Source organism: Furipterus horrens, unplaced genomic scaffold (assembly GCF_987537825.1).
Source record: "Furipterus horrens unplaced genomic scaffold, mFurHor1.1.pri manual_scaffold_10, whole genome shotgun sequence".
In the NCBI taxonomy this organism is placed as follows: domain Eukaryota; kingdom Metazoa; phylum Chordata; class Mammalia; order Chiroptera; family Furipteridae; genus Furipterus; species Furipterus horrens.
Window position 1 is genome coordinate 65,631,875 of NW_028327180.1, and position 25,702 is coordinate 65,657,576.

Consider the following 25,702-nt stretch of genomic DNA (forward strand, 5'->3'; position numbering starts at 1 on the left):
AGATCTTTATAAATTTTATTATATGGTGTTAAGCACTTTTGAAATTCTCTCTTAAACGTTGTGCTCCTTTCAGTGCAAGGATCTTCATTTAAGAAATATGACTCTAACTGTTCAGCTAAGTCTAGACATTTCTTTATGCTTTTTAGAGTAAACTGTTTAACTTCTTCATTTTCATCAGTGCTATCATCCCCTGAGTTATCTTGGCACATTCCAGAATCATTTCCACCAAAATTACTTCATCAGTTTTTTCTTCTACCAACAATTCTTGGATATCTTCTACAGTCATATCATGTTAGAGCAAAACCGTGTTATAGAAGTACCGTGTTATACGGGGGATACCCATATGTTACTTTACATGGTAACAGGGATTTGCTGATGTAACTAAATTAAGTATCTTGTGGTGGGGAGATTCCTGGATTTCTCAAGTGGGGCCCTTATAAGTGAAAGAGGAACAGAAGGAAGTGAGTCAGAGAAGGAGATATGATCATGGAAGCAGGGGTGAAAGTCTTAAGATTGGAGGTGCTGTGCTATTGGCTTTGAAGATGGAAGAAGCCACAAGAAGATGGCATTCTGAGAGTCAGAAGTCCAAAATGGGTTTTATTGAGCTAAAATTAGGTGTTAGCAAGGGCTGCATTCCTTCCAGAGGCTCTTGCTCCATCTTCAAAGCCAGAATCTGAGCATCTTCAAGCCTCTAACTCTGCTTCTTTCTTCCACTTATAAGGATCCTTGTGATTATCTTGGGCCCACCAGACCATCCAGGATAATCATTCCATCTCAAAATCCTTAATCTAATTGCATCTGGAAAGTCCTTTTTGTCCTATAAGGAGCACATTCAGAAGCTCGTAGGATTTTGAGGCCATTATTCTGCCTACCACATAGCTCCATGAACTTCCATGATGAACATGTTGGAATTTCTTGTTCAGTTCTGGGTCCCACACTTTGAGAGGCCAACAAACCAGGACATATTCTCAGAACAACCAGAATAGTCACCCCATTTATGGAAAAGCTGAAGGAACCATAGAGATTTATCTAAGAAAAGAGGAGCTTCAGGACTGAACTGATTTAAGCACTATGGGAACTGTATTTTCAAATATTGGCTGATGAAGGGTTTTGGTTTATTGAATACAGGACCGCAGTCATCCAGAAATTATAACAATAAATTATAAACTTTCAGGAAGGTGGGCTAAGATCCTGAACTGGAAATGAAGTAAGCATCATTTAATCACTCATTATCTATCAGAAGACTACAATGCAGTATCACAAGATCATCTAATTTATTGTTTCCTGGATAAAGGAAAGTATTCTGTATATTTGGTTTAATTGCTTGATTATGTTAAACATTCTCTTGCAAATCTAATATATTTTATTAAAAAGCAAAGTCGACTCAAAATAGTCATGGGGATGTAAAGTACAGCATAGGGAATATAGTCAATAATATTGTTATAACTATGTATGGTGCCTCATGGGTACTAGACCAGTTGGGGAGATCACTTGGTAAATTATATGTCTAACCACTAATCTGTACACATGAAATTAATATAAAATAATATTGAATGTCCATTGTATTGGCAAATAAAATTTTTTATTAAAAAAAAAGTGAAGTAGACTATTACCTTGCTATTTTCATGACTTTCACAGAGAAGGAAAAGGGTCTTGGAGAGCCACTGGTCAAAATCTCATTTCTAATAAAAAGTCACTTTTCCTGAAAGTTAACTGAAAGGCTGTTCAGGGTACAAAAGGCAAACGATTGTGCAGTGGAACAAGGTTGAGATTTTTGTTGATGCTTACAAGATCATAGGTTAAAATGTACTTAAATAAATGCTTTATGATTGTTTATTTTCTATAAACTATTTCTGACCGCTTGACTAGCAAGTTGAGCAGAATGGAATATGTAAAGGGAAGAACTAGGCTCTCCGGTCAGGAACAGGGATTTGTATCCCAGACTTCCCTTTACAAGCCCTTGTGGTCTTAAGCAAGTAACTCATTTTAACCTTCTGAGGAAATTAAATGAGAGAATGTACGCATAGCACTTTGGGGAATCACTATAGTTGTTATGGCTTGGCTCTTAAGCAATTCTGCAAGAACACAGTCGCACCTGAAAACGTTGTAATAAGGGTTCTTTAATAGATAAGCCCAAACCCGAAAAAGGAGGTATGAATGGTATATATGTATATATTGCAGATACCAGAGCCATTCATTGTCAAACCACTTTCCGCCACCAGAGGTTGCAGCAGTAAAAACCGGAAGTGACTCTGCCCCTAACTAACATGGCACCCAGGTGATTTCCGTTCTCCTCTTGCCTGTAATTGACTTCAGCGGCTTCTCGCGGTTTTACTAGACTGCACTGGTTCATCCAACTCCTCTCTCCGTCTCTCCGCAGAAGGCGGGGCTCCGGGGGAGATACTGCGTGGTGATTGGTTGAGGTGCGTTAGGAACGTAGTTACGGGAGTGGGCCCGCGCACGCCGGAGGCGGGGCGACTAGGCGGTGGAGAGGTAACTGCAGCTGTGAGGAGAGACATGGGTCAGACGGCCAAGGTGACAGGGCCCCGGGAGGTGTTGGGTGGATGCCGATCGGGGGGTTAAGAGCACAGCCTTACTAATGTTTGGAGGCCTGTAGCTGGGGTTCAGGCCTTCCAATGAGGATGTGGCTGTTGCCCCGAGGAGTCGGGTGACCAACCCCGAAGAGCGTTAGGGGGTTTGTGCAGGTGCGGAGGAGGGAGGCATCAGTGCCTCCTAGTTCATAGACTGCCGGGGTACTGTGTTCTGTGGTGCAAGACTTGAGTTCTGCCTGCGTTTCGTACCCCCACTGAGTATTTGTCTGAGGGACTCATTGCCCATCCTTGGGAAGTGTACGAGATTCCAAAGGCAGCCTTGCGCTCCAACCATCCCATGAGGTGAAAGGTGTAGTCATATAACGAAAAGGATCACAGAAGTCTAGGAACCAAGGAATCCAAACCCTGGCAAATTCACTTACCAAAAGTAACAGCGACACGGAACAGAGTCCCGAGTGCTGTGAATGAGCTTGGGAAGCTACGGCTCCGCCAGGGTCACATTCCAGAGGACCCGGTCTCAGGTTCCTGGCTGGTGCATAATTCTCAGAGACAGCCATTCCTAACCTTAAAAATCAGCATAGCTGGTTGGGATCTGTTCCTGTCATTGGCTGAAACACAGGCATGGAAAGGAGGAAATGGCCTGCTACGATACAGTGAGGAAAAGCAGTGCTTATGGTCAATACTAAGGAGCTGCTCAGCAATGCCTCATGTACTACTGAACTTGGTGTTCTCAGCACATTGTAATATATGTCACAGCACCAACAGAGACAGAATTTTAAAGGATTATTCATTGAAAACACGTATGGAATGTCCATGATAGCTATTAGTAATACCTAACAGCCAACATTTAGCCTATACTATCTAGACATAGTGGATGCAACAATAAACAGGCCACCTTTGCCTTCATACAGAAGGCTAGCAGGTCGGGAGATTTAATTAGAATTGTGTTAAGTGCTTTGAGTTGAAAATACAGTGTATTTTGTGTGCATATAATTGGGATTTAACCTATCTGGAGGAATGCAGAAAAAATCTCTAATAAAAATTAAAGTTAGGTTGAGACCTCATGTTTAATTAGAAATTAGCTAGAAGAGAAAAAAACCATTCCAGAAAGAGGAAGTAGCATATGGAAAAGTCCTTGAAATGGGAAGTTGCTTGGAAAACTTGAATACAAACGAAAGGATTCATTCCAAAAACAAAAACATTTTAGCCAAGCCTACAATGTATAGAAGATATCTATGCTAAGCATGGAGGATATAAAAGTAACCAACAAGCCTTTGAGGAAGTGTGTGTGGCACAACTAAGCAGTTAGCATACAATGTAGTAAGTGCCCAGTTTTGGGGATGTACTCAGGAGGGGCATATAACCCAGACTTAGAAGGAATAGGTAAGTAATGACTATCTGCAATAAAACCTAATACAGAAATTATACCATACACCCTTAAAATTACCTCATCATTCAAAAAAATTAAGGCAAAAGGTCTGACTAACTTATCCAAGCTTACAATAAGTGCCCAAGTCAGATTCAAATTGATCTGACTAACGAATACATTCTCTATATACACTTCCTAAATTTGTCCTATCAGTGTAAGTGAATGGGGAAGAGAAGACAATCTGTGACTTAACTTTCTGCTTTTTATTAAAAGTGTATCAACTCCAAGGGGCTATTAGCTCAGATAACTCTAAGGCAGTAATGATAACCTCATCTTAACTTGATTACATTTGCAAAGACCCTATTTGCAACTAAGATCACATTTGCAGGTACTGAGGATTAAGACTTCAACATGTCTTGGGAGTCAAGCCATAACAATATGTATATACCACCTTTTATTTACCCATTCGTTGATGATCATTTAGGTTGTTTATACTTTTTGACACTGTTACAAATAATACTACTATGGATATTAATATATAAGTTTTTGTTTGAATGCATGTTTTCATTTTTCTTGGTATCTACTTAAGCATGAAATTGCTGGGTCATATGATAACTCTATGTTTAACTTTTTGAGTAACTGCGAAACTTCCAAAGCAGCTACATCATTTTATATTCCTACCAACAATGTATAAGTTCCAGTATTTCCACATCCTTGCCACCATTTGTTTTTTACTCTTTTTTTACTATAGTCCTCCTAATGCAGTGAAGTAGTATCACTGAGATTTAAGTTTGTATTACCCAAATTGCAAATTATGTTGAGCACCTTTTTATGACTTTAATAGCCATTTATTTCTCTTCTCTGGAGAAATGTCTATTCAAATCCTTTGCAAAAACAAATTAAGAAAAACAAATAATCAAATCCTTTGCCTATTAATTATTTTATTATTGAGTTGTAAAAGTTTTTTTTAACTTTATTTTTATTGTTAACATTAGTACAGATGTCCCTATTTTCCTCCCTTTGCCCACCTCTACCCAGCCCCTGCCCCTCCTTTCCTCTGACCATCACCACATTGTTGTCTGTGTCTATGGGTTATGCATATATGTCCTTTGGCTAATCCCTTCACCCTCTTTCATTCAGTGCCCCCCCCCTTTGACAGCTGCCAGCCTGTTTCATGTATCCATGCCTTTGTTTCTATTTTGTTCATTAGATTCCACATATAAGTGAGATCATACAGTATTTATCTTTCTCTGCTTGGCTTATTTTACTTAGCATAATGATCTCCAGGTCAACCCATGCTGTTGCAAAAGGGAAGATTTCCTTTTTAGGGCCACGTAGCATTCTATTGTGTAAATGTAGCACAGTTTTTTTAATCCACTAATCTACTGATGGGCACTTGGGCTGTTTCCAGATCTTGGCTATTGCAGATAATGCTTCTATGAACATAGGAGTGCATATATTCTTTTGAACTGGTGTTTCAGGAATTTTAGGGTATAGTCCCAGAAGTCAGATTGCTGGGTCAAAAGGCAGTTCCATTTTTAATTTTTTGAGGAAATTTTACACTGTTTTCCACAGTGGCTGCACCAGTCTGCATTCCCACCAACAGTGCAGTAGAGTCCCCTTTCCTCCACATCCTTGCTAGCACTTGTTGTTTATTGATTTATCCATGGTAGGCATTCTGACAAGTGTGAGGTGATATCTCATTTTGGTTTTAATTTGCATCTTTCTGATGATTAGTGACATCGAGCATTTTCTCATATGTCTATTGGCCATCTGTACGTCCTCTTTGGAGAAGTATCTATTCAGGTCCTTTGACCATTTTTTAGTTGGATTGCTTGTCTTCCTGGTGTTGAGTTGTGTAAGTTCCTTATATATTTTGGGTATTAACCCCTTATAAGATGTATCATTCACAAATACATTCTCCCACCCTTTTCATTTTGTTGATGGTTTCTTTTGCTGTACAGAAGCTTTTTAGTTTAACATAGTCCCATTTATTTATTGTTCCTTTGTTACCCTTGCTTTAGGAGATATAGTAGCAAAAATAACTAGCCCCTTATCAAATATATTATTTGTAAGTATTTTCTCCCATTCTGTGGAATGTCATTTATTTTTTTGATAGTGTCCTTTCCCTTTTTATTTTTGAAAAAAAAATTTAGTTTTTATAAGGTAGTAAGTAAAGATAAGAAATATTGGCCAGTTGCTTCTGTATCCTAGTGCTTCATTACTGTGGAGCCTGCACAGACCCTTAGCGGGAATGCCTGAGGAAACCCAGACACACAACCAGCCAATGGAGGAGGAGAAGGCTGAGACATTTTGCCTCAGGTAGAAATTGCCTATTTGATGTCACTGATCACCAATACTTTCTACTTGAATAAAGATCTTTCTGAAGGAGTTTATTTCAAATTTATCAGATGCTCTGGACAAGATCAGCTATGATATCTTGACAGATTTCAGTAAACTGGACTCTGGGAAAGAGCTACACCTTAATTTCATTTTAAACAAACAAGACCAAATTCTCACTCTTGTGGTTACTGGAAATGGATTGACCAAGGCTGATTTGATCAATAACTATGGTACTGTTGCCAAGTCTGAGACCTAAGCATTCATGGAAGCCTTGCAGGCTGATGCAAATATCTCTCTTGATTTGCCAGTTTGGTGTCCATTTGGCCTCTCTGTTTGCTGAAAAATGACTGTGATCACCAAACATAACAATGATGACAGTATGCCTGGGAGTCTTCTGCAGGAGTATTGCTCATAGTTAGGGCTGACATAGGGGAACCCATGGGGTCATAGAACAAAGGTTATCCTGCATCTGAAAGAAGACCAGACTGAGTACTTGGAGGAGAGAAAGAAAGGAGGTTGTGAAAAAAATTCTCTATTTATTGGCTACTCCATTACTCTGTGGAGAAAGAATGTGATAAAGAAGTCAGTGATGATGAAACTGAAGAAAAGGAAGAGAAAGAAAAAGAAGTTCAATGGCAAACCTAAAATTGAAGATGTTGGTTCTGACAATGAGAAAGAAGAAAATAAGGATGGCAACAATAAGAAGAAAAAGATCAAAGAGAAGTACAGTGATCAAGAAGAACTGAACAAAACGAAGACAATTTGGACCAGAAATCCTGACAACATAACTGATGAAGAATATGAGGAATTCTACAAAAGCTGGACTAATGACTAGGAGGATCACTTGGCAGTGAAGCATTTTTCAGTTGAAGAACAATTGGAATTTGGAGCCCTTCTTTTTGTTCCAAGATGTGCTCCCTTTGACCTATTTGAAAATAGAAAGAAAATGAACATTAAGTTGTTTGTTCACAGACTTTTCATCATGGATAACTGAGGAGCTAATCCCTGAATATCTGAGTTTCATTAGAGATGTGGTGGACTCTGAGGATCTCCCTCTAAATATTTCCCAGGAGATGTTGCAACAAAGCAAAATTTTGAAAGTTATAAGAAAGAATTTGGTCAAAAATGCTTAACACTCTACTGAACTGGCATAAGGTAAAGAGAACTACAAAAATTTTATGAACAATTCTCTAAAAATATTAAGCTTGGAATACATGAAGACTCAAAATCAGGAGCTTTTATAGCTATTAAGATGCTACACATCTGCTTCTAGTGATGGGATGGTTTCTCTAAAAGACCATTGCACAAGAAGGAAGGAGTACCAGAAACACCTCTTTTACATCATAGGTGAGACCAAGGACTAGATAGCTAACTTTGGCCTTCATGGAACATCTTCAGAAGCACGGCCTAGAAGTTATATATATGACCAAGCCTATTGATGAGTACTCTGTTCAGTAGCTGAAGGAATCTGAGGGGAAGACTTCAGTGTCAGTCACTGAGGAGGGCTTGGAACTTTCAAAAGATGAAGAAAAGAAAAAGAGAAAGAAGGAAAAAACAACAACCCAGTTTGAAAACCTCTTCAAAATCATGAAGGACATCTTGGAGAAAAAAGTAGAAAAGATAGTCATATTAAGCTGATTGGTGACATCCCCATGCTGCGTTGTCACAAGCACCTTTGGCTGGATAGCAAACATAGAAAGAATCATGAAGGCTAAAGCCCTGAGACACTACAAAGGGTTACATGGCAGCAAAGAAACACCTAGAGACAAACTTAGACCATTGCATCATCGAGACTTTAAGGCAGATGGCTAAGGCTGACAAGAATGACAAGCCTGTAAAGGACCTGGTCATCCTGCTCTATGAGATGGCTCTCCTGTTGTCTGGTTTCAGTCTGAAAGATCACCAGACACACACTTAATACGATATACACAATGATCAAACTTGGTCTAGGTATTGATGAAGATGACCCACTACTGATGACAGCAATGCTGCTATAACTGAATATATGCCACCTCTTGAAGGAGACAATGGCATGTCATGCACAGACGAAGGAGACTAAGTTCACCTGAAGAATAACCTGTATGTGTGTTCAATACCTTACCTCCGTTCCATCTGGTAATATATTTTTAAGGACTTTTTTTTTTTAATTAACAGTTTAAAAATCTATATGGCACAATAAATACTTAAAGGAAAGTGTATGATACTGTGATACTTTAGGCACTAAAGCAGAGCTATTTTTTCTTATCTAGTTTCATGTTGGATTCTTTTAACAAAATAAGGTTGTTTGTGGTGAGATGTATGTAACCTAATGTTTGTTAACTGTGGTCTAAAGTGTTTAGATCTCAAGCGGATTCTTTAATAGACCAAATCTTTTGTCACTGAAGTATTCTGTGATATACGTTATTTAAAACAACTTTCATCCCCTAGGATCTACTTTTTAAACCTTCCATTCCTTGTAGTTACCAGCTGCATGTATGGCCTCTAGAAATTAGTATGCTAAGCTGAACCAATTTAATGGAATTAACTATCCATAGGGCTTGTTTTCCAAAGAAAAGTATTGTTTAAAGAAGCAGAGTTATAAGCCAGCCTAGGCATGTTGTAAAGCCGTTTAAAAGTAACTCAGAGGAAGTGTTTGTGAATGGAAATGTAGTGCTAAAGTCATATTCTGCTTTTTAAAAGTTGTGACAAATACAGATGCATTAAAAAAGAAAAAAGAAATAGTGTTACACAAATACCAGTGTCTACTTCCTTCTACATACTCCTAATTCCTGCTTCCCAGAGATAAGAGCTTTTAGTCATTTTAGCTATTTCTTCTGATATTTACCTCTGTGTTTCTAGACATGCTTAAACTGCTATTTAGTTTTTCTTTGGATATATTATTTGTTGACTTTTAACTATGGAGGTTGAGCATTAAGCTTTCCGTTACACCGTTTCTCTCAATATTCAAAAGTCTCAGCATTCTACTTATCTTTTGAGAATTCACAATTGAACTTCCCTAAATTACCTGAATTACCTAAATTCCTTTTGGGCTCTTTAAGATGTAATAAGATCACAACTCTTTGTACATTTGTGTCTCACTTTAAGAACAGATGAAGGCCTCACTATGTTAAGAAAAATGATAACCGTGCATACCAGACTAGTAGAGTTGTTTACCTTAGCAGACTTGTTTTGGCAGGGGGATTATTAACTTTTTAATTATCCTTGTATTGTTTTGTTTCAAAGAACTTTGTATTATTTTTGTAAATAAAGTTTTTAATTTAAGGATAAGTAATAAATGTAAAGGCATTTCAGAAAACCCTGAGTTTCATCAGCTAGTTTGGAAAATAGACTAAGAAACAAACAGAACTGTTTAAACCTTGTAATTATGTAAAATGTTTTTTTTTGTTTTTTTTCTTTTGAGGTCTGAGTTCTGATTTTCTTGATAGGTTTTACAGCTCTTTAAAACATTGCACAGGACCAGACAACAAGTTTTTAAAAATGATAACAGAGCATTAGAAGGTAAGTTTATTTTTTTCCCCTTTGAAACAAGTCCATTCTTCAGATAGCTGCTAATATATCCAAGAGACCCTGTATAGTCAAGACTCATCTTAGGGAATGATTCACTATGTCTTTTCTAGTGCTGTTTTGTGTTATAAAGATTAGTTTACATTGTACTTTTTTGAGGAGTATATACTTAAAAGAAAATTAAAGTCACTTCTCTATTTTATAATCAAATTTTCACACTGTCTAGGACTGGATGCTACCATATTGTTAATGCCTTATGTAATTCTGGAAGTGACAGCAGCTATGAGAGAGAATCTGTCCAAAATCTATCCCAAAGAATTCCAAATTGAGTATTTCACTGTTTTATGCGGTTTCTGTCTTACCTGGACATTAGAGCTCTAAAGCTTATGTTCTGTGTCAGTCATGTTCAGTTCCAATCCTCATACATTTCTAAACCTCTTTAACCTAGGTAAAGTGTCCCCACTGTCCCTAGCAATTCAAGTTTTTGTAATTCACCAAAAATTATTGAATTTAATACATATACATAATAATTTATGTATATGCCTTATATTGTACTTTACACAAATTTCTCATTTAATTCTTATAACAGCCAGTGATGTAGTTGCTATTATAATTTCTATTTTTTTCAGATAAGAAACTAACAAAATGTGGAAGGAATACCCCTACATTGTACTTAGTAAGAGAGAAAGCTAGGATTCAGCCTGTGCAGTCTGACTCCAAAGCCCAAGCACCTAACCACCTTACATATTGAAATTATGAAGCATAAAGGAAGGTTTTATGACTATCCTCCATCAAAAGAGCATATTTTTGTTACTTTAAATGTTTTTAAGTGAAATAATTATAAAAACAGCTAACACTGTGTTTTTACTAACCAGTTTACATGGATCATTCCATTAAATGCTCACAGCAATACAATAAGGCAGTTTGTCAGATTAAACTGAATTATGCTGCCGTAATGATGCCAACATCTCAATGGTGTACATGAATACAAGTTTTATTTAGCACTCATTTTACGTGTTAGCCAGAGCTCTGAAGGCTGCTATATCTTTATTTTAAGATGTGTATGTATTTGTGGTTTAATGTGTTTTATGTATTGAGTTGTACCATCTAAAAACATTTTAAATTCTTAGATTTATAGGAACAAAATATTAGATTTATTGGAATCTAAGAGCTAGAGGTATGCAAATGAAATTGGAAGTAAAAAGGAAGAAACAAAAGTATTAGAATGCTGAAGGTTTATATTAGGTTTACTTACAAATTTGCCAGCCTGTTAGGAGCTCTCCAAGAGACTTCTTTAATAAATGTCTTATTTGTATATTTTGTTTTACATGGGGCAAAACTATTTCCTCTACTGAAGAAATAGTCTTAATGAGTAATAACATGTAACTTATCAGGACAGGAATTATAAATTAGAAAAGCAAATAACTATATATGTATTTCTCTTTCTGTAGCAGCCAGAATAAAGATAAATGAAGAATTCAGAAGTAATAAAAGTGAAACTTCTCCTAAGAAAATAGAAGAGGTACAGTAATTTTTTCAATTACAATAATACTCTTGTACATATTCTTACCAACTAGAGGAAATGATGAAAATACAGAGGTTATATGAAATAAAAACACTGATAGTTAAAGCAACTATAGACAACCTTCGCTTGTTTGGTATGGCTTACCTTCTCTGGGTCATCTGCCATGAGACAGCAAGTAGCATGATGTAAAGAACATGGATGTTGCCATGGTCAAAACAAGAGCCGCTCAGTCAACCTAGACACCCACAGAAATGCTGTCTTCACTTAAGGCAAGTGACTGAAACTAAGGAGAATGAATACTGTAGTGACTCAGAACTACAGAGGGAATGGCTCCTCATTTAGCTCAACTAAACAGATTTTTAAAAAAATTCCTATGTTGGCAGTGGAAGTTAACCAGCCACAGTTTATGGTTCTTGGTTTGCCTTCTATATTTGCATTTTAGTGTCTTGTTCTAGTTGAAGATGGTCTACTGACATTAGTCTTTGAGCTCCCTAGTACTCCCAATACATATTCTTTGAAAAAAATGCACAGTGATTTATTTTCTGTGTAAAATCATGCTGCATATATACATTGTCTCAGTCTTGAGCTTCCTAAGTATTCCTGTATCTAACCTTGTATAAAATAGGGGAAAAAGATCCATAAGAAGAAAATGAAAGATGGAAAATTATTTGCCGGAGTAGTTATGATTCCAAGAATTGGTTTGATAAAAAGGTCAGTACAAATTAGAGAAATTCTTCCATGTTTAATAAAATTTTCACATATTAAAAATACTTTCATAAATATGCATTTGTATTTCAAAAAATGGCATTTTTGAGGTATTAAATATCTATAATAAGCTAATGCTACAAAATGAGATAGCTTAAGTATTTCTATCCCTATAAGATAAAGAAAAAAGGGAAAGATTTCTCTTAAGCACATGACAGGGCAAACAGGGACTATATAATTTTTATTCAAGCAGAAGTTTAGATGACATAGACCAGCAGTTGTTAAAAATTGAGGACCCTAAAAAGTGCTGTTCATATGTTACACTTATCAATATTTATCATATTAGGATTTAAAAGTGAGAAATTTGAAAGATATATTGATTAAATCATTTAAAAACAAGAAGCCTACTTAAATGTTAACAAATACATTGTGAAAAATAACTATTTTCAAAATAATTTAGTGAGAAGAGTGACATGCTTTAACATTTTTGCAACTGTCTTTCATGCCTGGCTTAATAGAAGTCAGCTAAATTTTATCTGCTTCTTCATTCAATGTTTTTTAGGTTGAAGTATGTGAAATAAATTCAGCCTCAGTTGGAAAGGTGTAGGAGTATAGAACAGTCTTTTCAGATAAATGTGAATATTCTTTGATACAGCATGTCAGCAAGTGATAAATTTCCTTAACGATTAATTGCTATGTGGTCTAATATCCTATTAGACCAATGGATATAAATCCATTTGCGTGGGGGGCCAGGTGCTCCAGGATTCATACACACCACCTCCTGTTCATTCCCTTTTGTCTCCCCTAATCCCTTATTCCTCACCTAACCTTGTTCCCATCCTTAGACCTAGGACTCCACTCAGTTTATGCACCTCCAGTGGGTGAAGGGATCTTCCCCCCCCCCCCCCCCCCCCCCCGCTTTCTCTACCCTGCGAATCCCTTTCTCAGATCTGTCAGGAGAGGAGGCTTTGCTCTCCTACAGCCTTCTCTGTCAGTTAATAGCAGCTCCTTCCTGTTGATGCTCAAACCAAAAACCTTGGTGCTTTCTTGTCTACTTTCCTTTTTTCCCGCATTTAATCGGGCAGCAAATTCTATTGATTTAACTTTCAAAATATATCCAGAATTTGACCATTCCTCATCCCCCCCATTATCATCTCCTGGTTCAAGTCACCATCATATCTCACTGAATTATTTCAACAGCCTCCTATTGGATCTCCCTTCTTTTGCTCTAACTTCCTACAGCCTATTCTCAATACTTCTAAAGGCAGAGTGAGCCTTTTTAAAAAAACAAACAAACATACTCTATCTCCTCTGCTTACAACCCCCATAACTCTTCATCCCATTCACAGCAAAATCTAAAGTCCTTACCTACCATGACCTGTAAAACTGTATCACCTGAGCCCTGTTAACTTCCCACCTCACTTCACTCATTTTCAAGAAAAAGTCTACCAAATACCCAAGTCTGAATAATCATAGTTTGCCTGCCTGTCAGTGGTTTATTAAAGTACAAATACTATTTCATAGAGAAAGCTCTACTTCTCACAACTCAAGCAGTGCAGAAGGTTCTAGTATTATAAAAATAATTTTGATGTCATGTGTCCCTTGAAAGGGTCTCAAGATCCCTCAAGGTGTCCACACCATTGAGAATTTCTTTTCTAGTCCAGTTCTTCATTTTACGAATGACGAGGTCTAAAACTCAAAGTATGTTATTAACGTAAGGCCATACAGTTAATGACAGAACCAGAGTTGGAATACAAGTATTTGATTCCTAATCCAACACTCTTTCTAGTTCTCAGAATATCCAACTCTACAAAAGAAAGATTCACACACACACATCCAAAACAAAACTATTTTAAACACACTGTATGTCCTGGCTGGTGTGGCTCAATGGACTGAGTGCTGGCCTGTGAACCTAAAGATCGTTGGTTTGATTCCTGGTCAGGGCACATGCCTGGGTTTGCTGGCCAGGTCCCCAGCTGGGGGTGTGGCAAGAGGCAACAGATCTATGTTTACAACAATCTCACACATCAATGTTTCTCTCCCTCTCTTTCTCCCTCTCTTTCTCCCTCCTTTTCCCACTCTAAAAATAAATAAAGTCTTTTTTTAAAATAAAAAAGTAAAAATAAACACTGTAAAGTATATACACAACAAAAATTATTCTAAATTTTAACCTTTTGGGAAGGTTAAAAGTATACACCTATATGAGCTTTCTGTACACTTGAAATGGTTACAGAAAGTTAAAGGCAATAAGAAATTATAGTAAATCTATAGTTTTCAAAAATAGTACGTTCATATGAACCATTGAAGAAACACTTGAAGGATTTATTCTATTTGTTTGGTTTTCTTAACAGCTAATAAAAATAGGTTTCGATGTGGAACTGTTACTCAGAACATCTGTTATACAAGGTATTCACACAGACCACAATACACTGAGTAAGTAAAATTAAAGAAAAATGTTTCTGATTGCAATGTGTTTTAAAATATTGAGCAATTAACAGTGCTTTTAATGCTGATTAGTAAAACATCTTGATTTTGCCAGACAATGTGGTATATGTATATGTATATTGTATACATTTGTAAGGCTATCATTTAAAAATGCAGAATTATGAAACTTTGTTTTACCAAATTTTATTTTTTCTTTTTTAACTTATTTTTTTCTTTTTAATCTTAATTACTGATTATAGTACAAAACTATGGTTACAAAGACAATATGACTTTTTATCATATTTATTTGAGGCTATTAATATTTCTAGTATCATTTATCACCTATCTAGACTAAGTCTGTTTCTTTACTTTTTATTATATTATTAGAGTTATTTTAATTCAGAAACATTGGGATTATAGGAAATAAAAATAGAGTAGAGGATCCTTCATTATACCTCAAGACTTCTGGTGGGGCTTTGGCAGAATCTCATTTCACATTATATTTTGTTTTTATTCCCTAAAGTTTCTTCAGGGACAACAATAACAAAAAAAGATAACATTAATAGTTTTGAAAGGCTTTTTTTTCTTTAGAGTAAATGATTGAAATATACTTCAAACAGAAAAGTGTTCAATTTATAACTGTATAGCCCAGTGAATTTTCACAAAGTGAAATATTCATATAACCAACGTCCACATCAAGCTATAGCTATATAATATAATACTACCAGTATCTCAAAAGGCCCCTCGTGGCCTTATGTCCCTCCCACACCCTCCTTTCCCACAAGCCAACCACTATCCTGGCTTTTAACACTGACAATTTTTAGCTTAATAAAGTGTTTTAACTCTATATAAAAGGCATCATACTGGATTGCCGTTTTGTCTAGCCTCTTTCTCTCAACATTATATTTGTAAAAATCATCTATATTGCATCTAGCAACATTTCTATGAATATTGTCTGGATATACCACAGTTTATTCAACCCAAATGTTCCTAATTTTGGACTATAATAAATAATGATTCTTTGAACATTCTTCCATGTGCCTTTTGGTTTAAAAACTGTATGTATGTACATGTGCATGTATATGTATATAGACATCTACACATATAATGCATTTTCTTAGGTATACAGTATTCCCTCACTTATTGCAGGGATTGCGTTCTAGACACCCCTGCGATAGGCGAAAATCCACAAAGTAGGAACCTTACATTTATTTTAGTATTTATATATATTTTAAGGTTTTATAAACCCTTCCCACACACTTAGAAACCGTTCCTAGTCCCTTATTAACCTTTCTCACTCCCTTATTAACCTTTTCCACACTTTTATAAACACTACTTATGTTCTTAGCCCTGGCTGGTTTGGCTCAGTGGATTGAGCGTCGGCCTGCGAGCTAAGTGTCACTGGTTCGATCTTCCAGTCAGGGCACATCAGAGAAGGAAAACTCTGACTCCAAAAAACCTCCGCTGCCTTGCGGCATACCTCTTCAGGGGAAAGGCTAAGGGAGTAAACCCCGACAGAAAATCCGGAGCCGGAGTCCCTAAGGCGGTTTGACGTTGTAAACGTCAACACCGGCAACTCCTGCGGCGCACCTGAAGCCAAGCTGTATTGACTCCGTCTTTCCCTTGGACCCTTCAGCTGCGAAGAGAGGGGGGGTCTGCTGCATGGGCAACAGCAGACCCTCCATATCACCCTGCCCAGGCTCTGTAGCTTCAGCTTCACTGGAGAGGACACTCCAGCGTCATCACAAGATGTCGATTCAACACGGGAGGAGACAGATACCGTGTCACTCCCGAGTCGGACTGCACAGCCATTCTCGGCGGTGCAGATAGACTCTTAAGAAGCTACACCATCGTCTCTCGAGACGGACGGCTGCCAACAACAACTTATGTTCTTAAACATATTCTACACTCTTAAACCTACATAACTTTAACAACACATGTATACAGTACTGCAAAATCCCTTGATACAGCGAAAAATCTGCGATAAATAATTAAATAGAATATTTTTTAAAATCCCGCGATACAGTGAGGCTGCGATAAGTGAACCGCGATATAGAGAGGGACTACTGTATGTATATTTAGCAGTGAATTTCCTAGGTCAAAGGGATTGTGTGTTTATCTATTTTTAAGTAGATACTGCTAACCAGTTTTCCAAAACAGTTAGACTAATTTACACTTAGAGCAGCAGTGTCTGAGAGCTCCAGCTGCTTTACATCCTCACCAGTACTTGGTACTGTGTGTCTCTTTTATTTTAGTCTTTCCGGTGGTTGTGTAATGGTATCACATTCTGATTTTAATTTGCATTTCTCTAGTAACTAATGAAATATTAGCACCTTTTCAGTTTAATGACCAGTTATTTTATGAAGTAGCTATTCAAGTCTTTTGCCCATTTTTCTTAGCAGTTATCTGCCTTTTTTACTATTGATTTGAAAAAATTATTTATATTTTCTGAAGGCACATTCTTTGTTGGATATATGTATGACAAGAATCTTCTACTTTGCAGCTTTTATCCTTGATGAGAAGTTCTTAATTTTAATGTAGTGCAGTTTATCCATTTTTCCTTTATGTTTAGTATAGTAAGTCCTCAACAGTGCCAATGGGTAGGTTCTGAAACTTTAAGTGAAATGACATAATGAAACCAGGTTTTCTGTAGACTATTGATATAAAAATGAGTTAAGTTCCAAAGGCATCTCATTATCATTACATTGATATGAGGTTGAACAAAATGGCATTATTTCAGGAACTGTTGTATTTTTGAGTCCTGGTTAAGAAGTATTAAAGCAAGGTCATGATGAGATTTTCCTATGCTTTCTTCCAAAAGCTTTATTATTTGATCTTTCCATTTGGTTCTTTGTATCAACTAGAATTGATTTTTGTATGTGGTCTGAGATAGGAGTCAAGATTTACTATTTATATGTGAAGAGTCAATTGATCCAGCATTTACTGAAAACAGCATTCTTACTGCAGTGCAGGGTCATGTTTGTCAAAAAAATCTAATAACTGTGTATGTGTGTGCTTCTGTTTCTGGACTTAATAATTAGTTTGTTTTTCTGTCCTTGCATCACATACCATATTGTCTTGACTTACTATATCCTTATAATAAATCATGATATCTAGTGATATAAATTCTTTAGGGCTTTTAAAGTTATTTTTATTTCATGAGGATTTATCAGAAATTATTACATCTGAGTTATATTTATAAGGACAGTAAATGTAGTTCATCCTAAATTGAAAATTTGTAGTCATTAGCTTTAATTATCTTCTTTAGAGCTCTGTATAGTATAGCCAACATTTTATACAGGTAATCACAAGTAAATATTATTTTTATTATATGAATAAAAATTTAAGTTATTTTAAATAATTAAATTTGATATCTATATTTAAAATAACTGGTTTTAGAAGGACAGTATTGCTTTAAATTTCTTTTGGTTTTCTATATAATTTTCCCATAGGATTGAAATTTTGACCCTTTCATTTATTAGTATATAATGTTATATTGCTTTAATAATAGCCTTAGTCTTTCTATTAAGATATAAATGGGTCTCTTTTTGCCTTTATGCCTATAGGTCATAGATACCACAAATATGATTCTTTAATCTCTGTTTTTAGAAGTTACTTTAAGCATAATTCCTACACATAACTTTAGCAGTGTTCACACTGGCATATATAAGTGAGAGGAATTAAAATTCTGCTTCTTGGCTGCAAAATAGAGTTGCGATTGTGTGCTTCTGAAAAATACCACATAGGCTTTCCTGTAGAGGCGTGCAGTTGGTGGCCGCAGCCTCCGCCCTGGGATGAACCGCGCTCTGGGGAGAGGCAGCGGAGCCGAGCCGGAGCTGTGGCCTGTGCAATGGTAGCAGTTGAACTGACCATTGCTGCTGCAGGATTTGCAGGTCGCTATGTTTTGCAAGCCTTGAAACATATGGAGCCTCAAGTCAAACAAGTTTTTCAAAGTCTACCAAAATCTGCCTTCAGTGGTGGTTATTACAGAGGTGGGTTTGAACCCCAAATGACAAAACAGAAAGCAGCATTAATGCTAGGTGTAAGCCCTATTGCCAATAAAAGAAAAATAAGGGATGCTCATCGACAAATTATGCTTTTAAATCACCCAGACAAGGGAGGATCTCCTTATATAGCAGCCCAAATCAATGAAGCTAAAGATTTACTAGAAGGTCAAGCTAAAAAATGAAGTAAACAATGAATTTTAAGTTCTTAGAGTTATGTATACAAGTATCAGTTTTTTATAAAATGTCTCAAAGCTACACATTTTAAAAATGATTTAGCACAAACTAAGTCAAAGCCTTGTATAAGTTTAAATTTGAAGATTTTAAATAAGATTATAGAATGTTTGGATCTTACTGCTCAACAATTATGGGTAAATACATACCCTTTGAATAGAAATATTGTTCGTTACTCATTTAGCAAGGCAAAGTGAGCATGAAGGTCTCTACTCTCAAGGAATCCCAATCTAATGGGAGACTGATAAACTGGTAATTAAAGTACAATGTGATAAATACTACGATGGAATTAGTATAGGTTGCTATAGTAGACTCATCTCATTGGGAAGAAAGGTTGTCAAGGTACAGAGAGCTTGAAACTGTGAATTTAAAAGTGAATTTAGCCACAACTTTGACATAAAAACATTGATGTAGGTATGTATATGTCACTTGAAAGAATTTGGATTTCATATATTAAAAACTTGGTAAAAATAAAATAAAAAATAAAATGAAATACCACATAATGTCCCGATGTGAAAAATAATTGAACATTAAATTCCATCTGCAAGAGCAGTCACCTTGTATGCATGAATTCTGAATCCATTCTTCTTTTCCTTCTCTTCTAAATAATATTTCCAGTGGAAATGAAGTATTGACTCCCAGCAGGAATTTTTTATCCTAAATAATTTCTTATGTTTTTATTAAAAAAAATCACTTTCCTTATTCTTGTAGATAATTTCAACATTCTTTATTAGAGACATAAGAATTTTATCATTTGAGGAAAACTTATTTTTAAGTCTTTAAAAATATTGGAGAAAGTATTTTTCTTTCCAAATATCCCCTGCTTTTCTGTATTTGGGGAGTTATAAGGTGCATGAATTTGGAGTAATAATAATTTTTTATTTATACCATTCTCATCTTTGGTATAGCCTAACCTTTTTAGGTATTCTATAGAAAAATAATAACTATGACTTAGAAAACTACTGAAATTAACTCATTGTTCCATGCTTGCTTTCTCATTGATTATTTTCATTTGTCAAAGCCCTTTTTATTTTTTATTGAATTTATTGGGGTGACACTGGTTAATAAAATTATATAGGTTTCAGGGGTACAATTCTATATAATACATCATCTGTATATTGTGTTATGTGTTCACCACTCCAAATCAAGTTTCCTTCCATCAACACCTCTTTCCACCTCTCCCCACCCCCATTCCCCTCTGGTAATCATCCTACTGTTGTCTGTCTATGAGGGTTTTGTTGTTGTTGTTGTTTTTGTTTAATTCCTTCACCTTTTCACTCAACCCCCTCCCTCCTCCCTTCTGACAGCTGTCAGTATGTTCTTTGGATTTATGAGTCTGTTTCTATTTTGTTAGTGTGTTTCGTTCATTAGATTCCACATATAGGTGAAATCATATGCTATTCAAAGCCCTTTTTCTAATATGGACATTGGTCAGTTGGTTTTATTGTTGGCCTCTAACAAACATACATTCTATAGACAGTAGCCAAGTTTATGAATAAAGACGGTACCAGGAAAACTCAGGACTTTGCGTGGCTATATATTAATAGTACCTTAGTACTTAATTTTTTAATAGCATTATCCATATTTTTAAACTTTTTCTCTGACATATATGTAAGACAAAATAAGGATGTGCTTCTGAACATATGTGATACACTAAAAAAATAAAAGCTCTGAGAAGCTATTCTTTATTTCAGATGTAGTTTTAAACTTCTATCCTTTGGTTTGTATAGTCTTAGCCTAAAACTGTCTTAAGGTTTGTATTCTATGGAAACTTAATGTGATTCAACAAACATTTATTGAATACCTGTTGTGCTTGGCAGTGAGAATAGAACAGTGGACAACTGATTTGGTTCCTGTCCTTACGGAACTTACTGTGTAGAAGAAGGCAGACAGTTAAGTGTTCAATCAGCCTTTTGCATTCCCTGATAAGAGAGGCAGTGTTGTGGAGGGACATAGTAGAGCTCCAGATCCAAAACTTGGTGGGTCAGGAACAGGTTCTTAGAAGAAAACAATTTTGTGTTGAAGTTTTCTAACTTAAATTTATTTATATTTGTGTGCTTGATATATTTAGAGATGTTTTGTATAACTGCAGAGTTAAGTATTTTAATGCCTTATAAATGATTTATATCCTAGGTGCCTCCTTGATTGCTATAGTATTATAAACCATGCCATCAATAGATTCAAAAATTGAGATATAATTGACAAATAACATTGTATTAACTTTAGGTATACAACATAATGCCTTTATATATGTATATATGGCAAAATGATTACCACAATCAGTTTTTAGTTAATATCCATGACTATACTAAGTTACTTTTTGTGTGTGTGATGAGAACTTATAAGATGTACTGTAAGTAAATCTACAATACAGTATTGCTTCAAATATGCAATACAGTATTGTTAACTATAGTCACCAATGCTGTATGTTACATCTCCAGGGTTTATTTATCTTATAATTAGAAATTTGTACCCTTGACCACCCTCATCCATTATATCCATCCATATCTATCCCCTGCCTTGGCAACCACCAATCTGTTCTCTTTATTTATGGGTTCAGTTTTGTTTTCTTTTGTTTTGTTTTTAGATTCCACATATAAGTGAGATCATATAATATTTGTCTTTGTCTGACTTATTTCACTTAGCATAATATCCTTAAGGTACATCCATGCAGATTTCTCTCTTTTTATGGCTGAATAATATTCCATTGTGTGTGTATGTGCATGTGTACATAAAATACACACACACCACATTTTACTTATTTGTTGATGGACTCTTAGGTTGTTTCCATGTGTTGGCGGTTGTAAATAATGTTACTGCGGTAACCACAGGGGTGTGGATATTCTTTCGAGAGAGTGATTTCATTTTCTTTAGATAAATACCCAGAAATGACATTGCTGGATCCTATTGTAGTTCTATTTGTATATATTATGAAATGATCACCACAATAAGTCTAGTTTTAGTCCCTATATATAGTTACATTTTTTTTCTTAGGATAAAGACTTCTAGGACCTATTCTCTTAGCATTTTTAATGTGCAACACAGTATTATGAACTATAGTCACTGTGTTCTACTGAAGAAACTATTATATTCACCTCTATATCTTCATTTCTTCATGTAATGTTCAGTGTAAAATAGGCACATATATGTTTGATAAGTGGAAACTGAAACTATAATCTGGTGAAACCTCCAAAGGTTGAGTAAAGTACGTGAGATATAAACAATGGTTAAATAATACTTATTTAACTGGTTTTTATTTTAGTAAACCAGATTTCCCATCTGGCTAATAAGAGCATTATTTTTAGTCAGATGAATTATTTTTTTGATCACTGAGAATTTCCAATTTCCTTCTAAATTGAATTTGTTTTAGTGATGTCTTTTAAGAAAACTTTTTTGAAATTGTTCATATTTACAGAAAAGATGAAGGAAAAGTTGAAGGATATGGAAATTTCCTTTACCCAGATTGCACAAAGGCTGACATTTTACCACATTTGCTTTATCATCTTTTCTCACTTCTTTTTTTTCCCTGAACTTCCGAGAGGACAATGCCCCTTTTTGCACAAATGAGCATTTAAAAAAATAAAATTATGATAACCCACTTGGATTTGGATCTGGAGAAATACTTCAGGGTGTGTTTCTTAAAATACTCCAGTACTTAAAATACTTTAGGGTGTGTGTTTTCTAAATTTCCAAGGACTTTTTTATGTCATCACAGTATAACTATCAAAGTTGAGCTGATAACATGGATACGGTTCTGTTATTCAGTTTTTTTCATTTGTCCTGGATATACTTTATAGCTGCAGAAAAGATAATTTTCCTCTGGTTACTACCCAACTGAGGAACACACAAATGGCATGTAGTCATTATGTTTTTTTACTGTTTCTTAATCTGGAGGGGTTCCTCAGTCTTTCTTCATCTTTCATGATCACAATGGTTTTGAAGAGTTTAGGCAAGTTAGTTAAGAGAATGTGGTGTGAACATTTTTTGAACTTGACAATTCACCTGACTTCAGTTTTTTTGGAGTTAAAATGGAGAAGTCAAATATCTCATCAAAATTGTATATCTTAAGAGCTTCAGCATAATATCTTACTTAGGAATCAGTATGTATGGTGGTGGTTGTTGTTTAACTATGTTTCTCAATGGGGCACTAATAACACTGTGGCCAGGATAGTTCTTCACAGCACCAGACTATCCCACACAGCCCTGGTTCCTGCCCGCTAAATTCCAGTAGCATTCTTCAGTTGGTGTGACCACTGAAAACACTCCCAGTAGAGAGCCACTGTTCTGTATAATTTGGAACCTTTAAATTAAGAAAGCAGTCTTGCTTTTTATAGTAAGTAGTATAAAAACATTTTCCAGTCGATGGTTTTAATTATCATTAATCTATAATCAGTTGGCTGATAATGTACTTTAGCTAGATTCTGTTCAGTAAATTAGTTACAGTTAATAAATAAATAATAAAGGGTTAAGTTGGTCAGACATGTTTTTATATAATCTGAAATGAGAATCCTACTATCTCCATTTAAAATCAGAGACTCCACGTTATAAGTTAACTGAAATAAAATATCCCTGGAAGATTTGCCTAAAACTCCATACAGTTATATCTTGATACTCATCAGCTTCAGAACTCATTAAAACCTTTACTTGTCGCATTTTGACGAGAAAAAAAAATGTTTCAGCGGTCAGTGCTTGCTTGGGACTCATCACACTTGCTAGAACTTGTATGAGTCACTTTGCTGCCCTGCAAAAGAAAGTGCTTCATCTTTGGGCTCATCAGTTTTGGCATTTGTCTCAAGTTCTGGAACGAATCAACTACGAGTACCGAGATAGTGCTGTATTTTATTGTTGGTAATTTTAGGGGAAATGAGTGTATTTGCATTTAATTTTAATTATGTTAATTATTCCCTTTTTGTTTTTCTTTCAGAACTGGTTCCTAGGAAAGACCTTCTTATAGATAATGTGCCATATTGTGATGCACCAACTCAGAAGCAATGAATATTTTGGATAAAATCAAGTCTTCGATTTTTAATTTTAAAATATGTAACTGGCACAGTCCTGGAAATGCAGTTATTCTGAACTGGCATATTGAAAATGACTGAATTGAAGTTAGTTTTATAATTAAATTTCCCATTAAAAGGACATTGCTGAAAACTGCAGGCCATAACTAAGTATTTCTAAAGAACATGAGATAAGACATTTCATTTTCATTGAAAATCAAACTTTATAAAGTGAAATAAATGCTTAGAGAGGCTTGTCATATTTATTCTCTTTGATGAGTATTTTGGTCTTACCATAGTTGAGAATGCAGTGTTTTGATGAGTTGATGGGTTTTCCTCCCATGTGAAATGAAACTATAAGTTTAAAATTATTGTATTAAAGTGATGTTTAGTCCCAAACACAATAAACTGGTTGAAATATCACAGTGTGCCAACTCCAGAGAAGGTAGCCTTTGTTTCCTAAAGCACTGAAATGATTTTTGTAGCTAACAACAGTTTCTTTTTGAAGATAGAGAGTATCTCTGTGTTCCTATAAAGATACTTTTTAAATCAGTTTTCTGGAAATAGATGATAAAAATATCAAAATCACCTAGATCACTGTGGAATAAATAAATCTTAATTTTTAAAAGAAATAGTGGCCCTTAGTCAAACTATATAATATAACCTTCATAGAATTAGCTGTACATAGACCACAGCTAGACTCTGTCATGAAAATGGAATATATGGCTGCATCCTCTTCATTTTAAGCACTAAAACTTAAATGGCTTTTCTTCTTCCACATGTCCCATCCCAGAGGAGATAGGCAGTATTATAAAACTGCTTGGCATTCTACCATCTAATGGTAGGAACTATAAACTTGTATTTAATACTCTTCTTGTTTCTCTTTTGAGTATCTTTACCACTCTGTTTTTCTCCCATTCTGTGATCAGTTCTCCCATTCAGTGATGATGACACAGGGTTTTTAATTTTTACAAGATTCTCAATGCTTTGTTTTTTGGCAAAACATATTGGTATAGCCATACTGGATATAAAATTTCATACTTAAAAATAATTTTTGGAAATCAAAACATTATCAAAATTATTTAGATGTAGTATACTTAACATTAAACCAGAGACCACCCTTAATGCTTCCTAATACTTTTGAACAGATTAGTTAGTCTGTGAAATGGAGTATACATGTCAAAAGATTTGATATATAACTTTTCACCTCCCATGTATATTTCTTATTATGTATATGGAAATTATACCTACATAAAATTAAATACATATGTATTTCTGTATACTAATGCTGTGTTGGTTATCTGTGATGCAAATGTCTTCTTCCAATATGTGACTTGTCTTTTAACTTTGTTTATGATAAACCTGTATTATGTGAGTTTATTTTAATATATCCATTTTTAAAAATCTTTTAAATTAAATTTGCTTTTGTATCTTTTTAAGAAATTCTTTTCTACTCCCACATCATAAAAATGTTCTAATACATTTTCCTTTGAACTTTGAAGTTTTGATTTTTATGTTCCAGCCTTTACACCATCTAGAATTTATTTTTGTTTATGATATGAGGGAGGAATCTATATCTTTCTTTATGGCAAAACAATTGGCCTCGCTTGTCAAATAACCCATCCTTCTCCTAATTACATATAAAGCAATTTTGATCATATCCCAAGTTGTTATACAGTTGACCTTTGAACAGCATGAATTCAAACTGCTCAGGTCCACTTATACGTGATTTTTTTTCAGTAAATAGCTGTAGTTTTTTTTAAAAAAAAATTATTTAATGATTTTTTTAAAGAGAGAAAAGGAGAGAGAGAAACATCAATTTGTTGTTCCACTTATTTTTGCATTTATTTGTTTGATTCTTGTATTTGCCCTTACCGGGGATCAAACCTGCAACCTTGGCATATCAGAGTGATGCTCTAACCAACTGAGCTACCCAGCCAGGGCCAATACCTGTAAAATTTTTGATACACAGTCAAGAATTTATGGATGTGGAGAGCTTACTATGTATGCATTAATCTACACCATTTTATATAGAAGACTTAAGC

General features: G+C 35.2%; 1 protein-coding gene and 2 pseudogenes across 1 annotated transcript; all 3 read left to right on the forward strand.

Annotated features, from left to right (window-relative positions):
• The first annotated feature begins 2,448 nt into the window (after positions 1-2,448).
• LYRM7 (LYR motif containing 7) lies at positions 2,449-25,063 on the forward strand. The gene is made up of 5 exons (XM_090289217.1): positions 2,449-2,535; positions 9,690-9,762; positions 11,220-11,290; positions 14,350-14,431; positions 23,585-25,063. Exons 1-5 carry the CDS (start codon positions 2,518-2,520, stop codon positions 23,653-23,655), a joined length of 315 nt encoding a protein of 104 aa, XP_090145343.1. The 5' UTR covers positions 2,449-2,517; the 3' UTR covers positions 23,656-25,063.
• On the forward strand, positions 6,137-8,365 carry LOC150000525 (heat shock protein HSP 90-alpha-like; annotated as a pseudogene).
• LOC150000526 (mitochondrial import inner membrane translocase subunit TIM14 pseudogene) lies at positions 18,267-18,611 on the forward strand (annotated as a pseudogene).
• Positions 25,064-25,702: the final 639 nt, after the last annotated feature.

Excerpts from the sequence above, each read along its gene's own strand:
- LYRM7 (XM_090289217.1), top strand. Across the intron at positions 9,763-11,219 it reads TGATAACAGAGCATTAGAAG|CAGCCAGAATAAAGATAAAT; the intron begins GTAAGTTTATTT and ends CTCTTTCTGTAG. Across the intron at positions 14,432-23,584 it reads CACAGACCACAATACACTGA|AACTGGTTCCTAGGAAAGAC; the intron begins GTAAGTAAAATT and ends TTTTTCTTTCAG.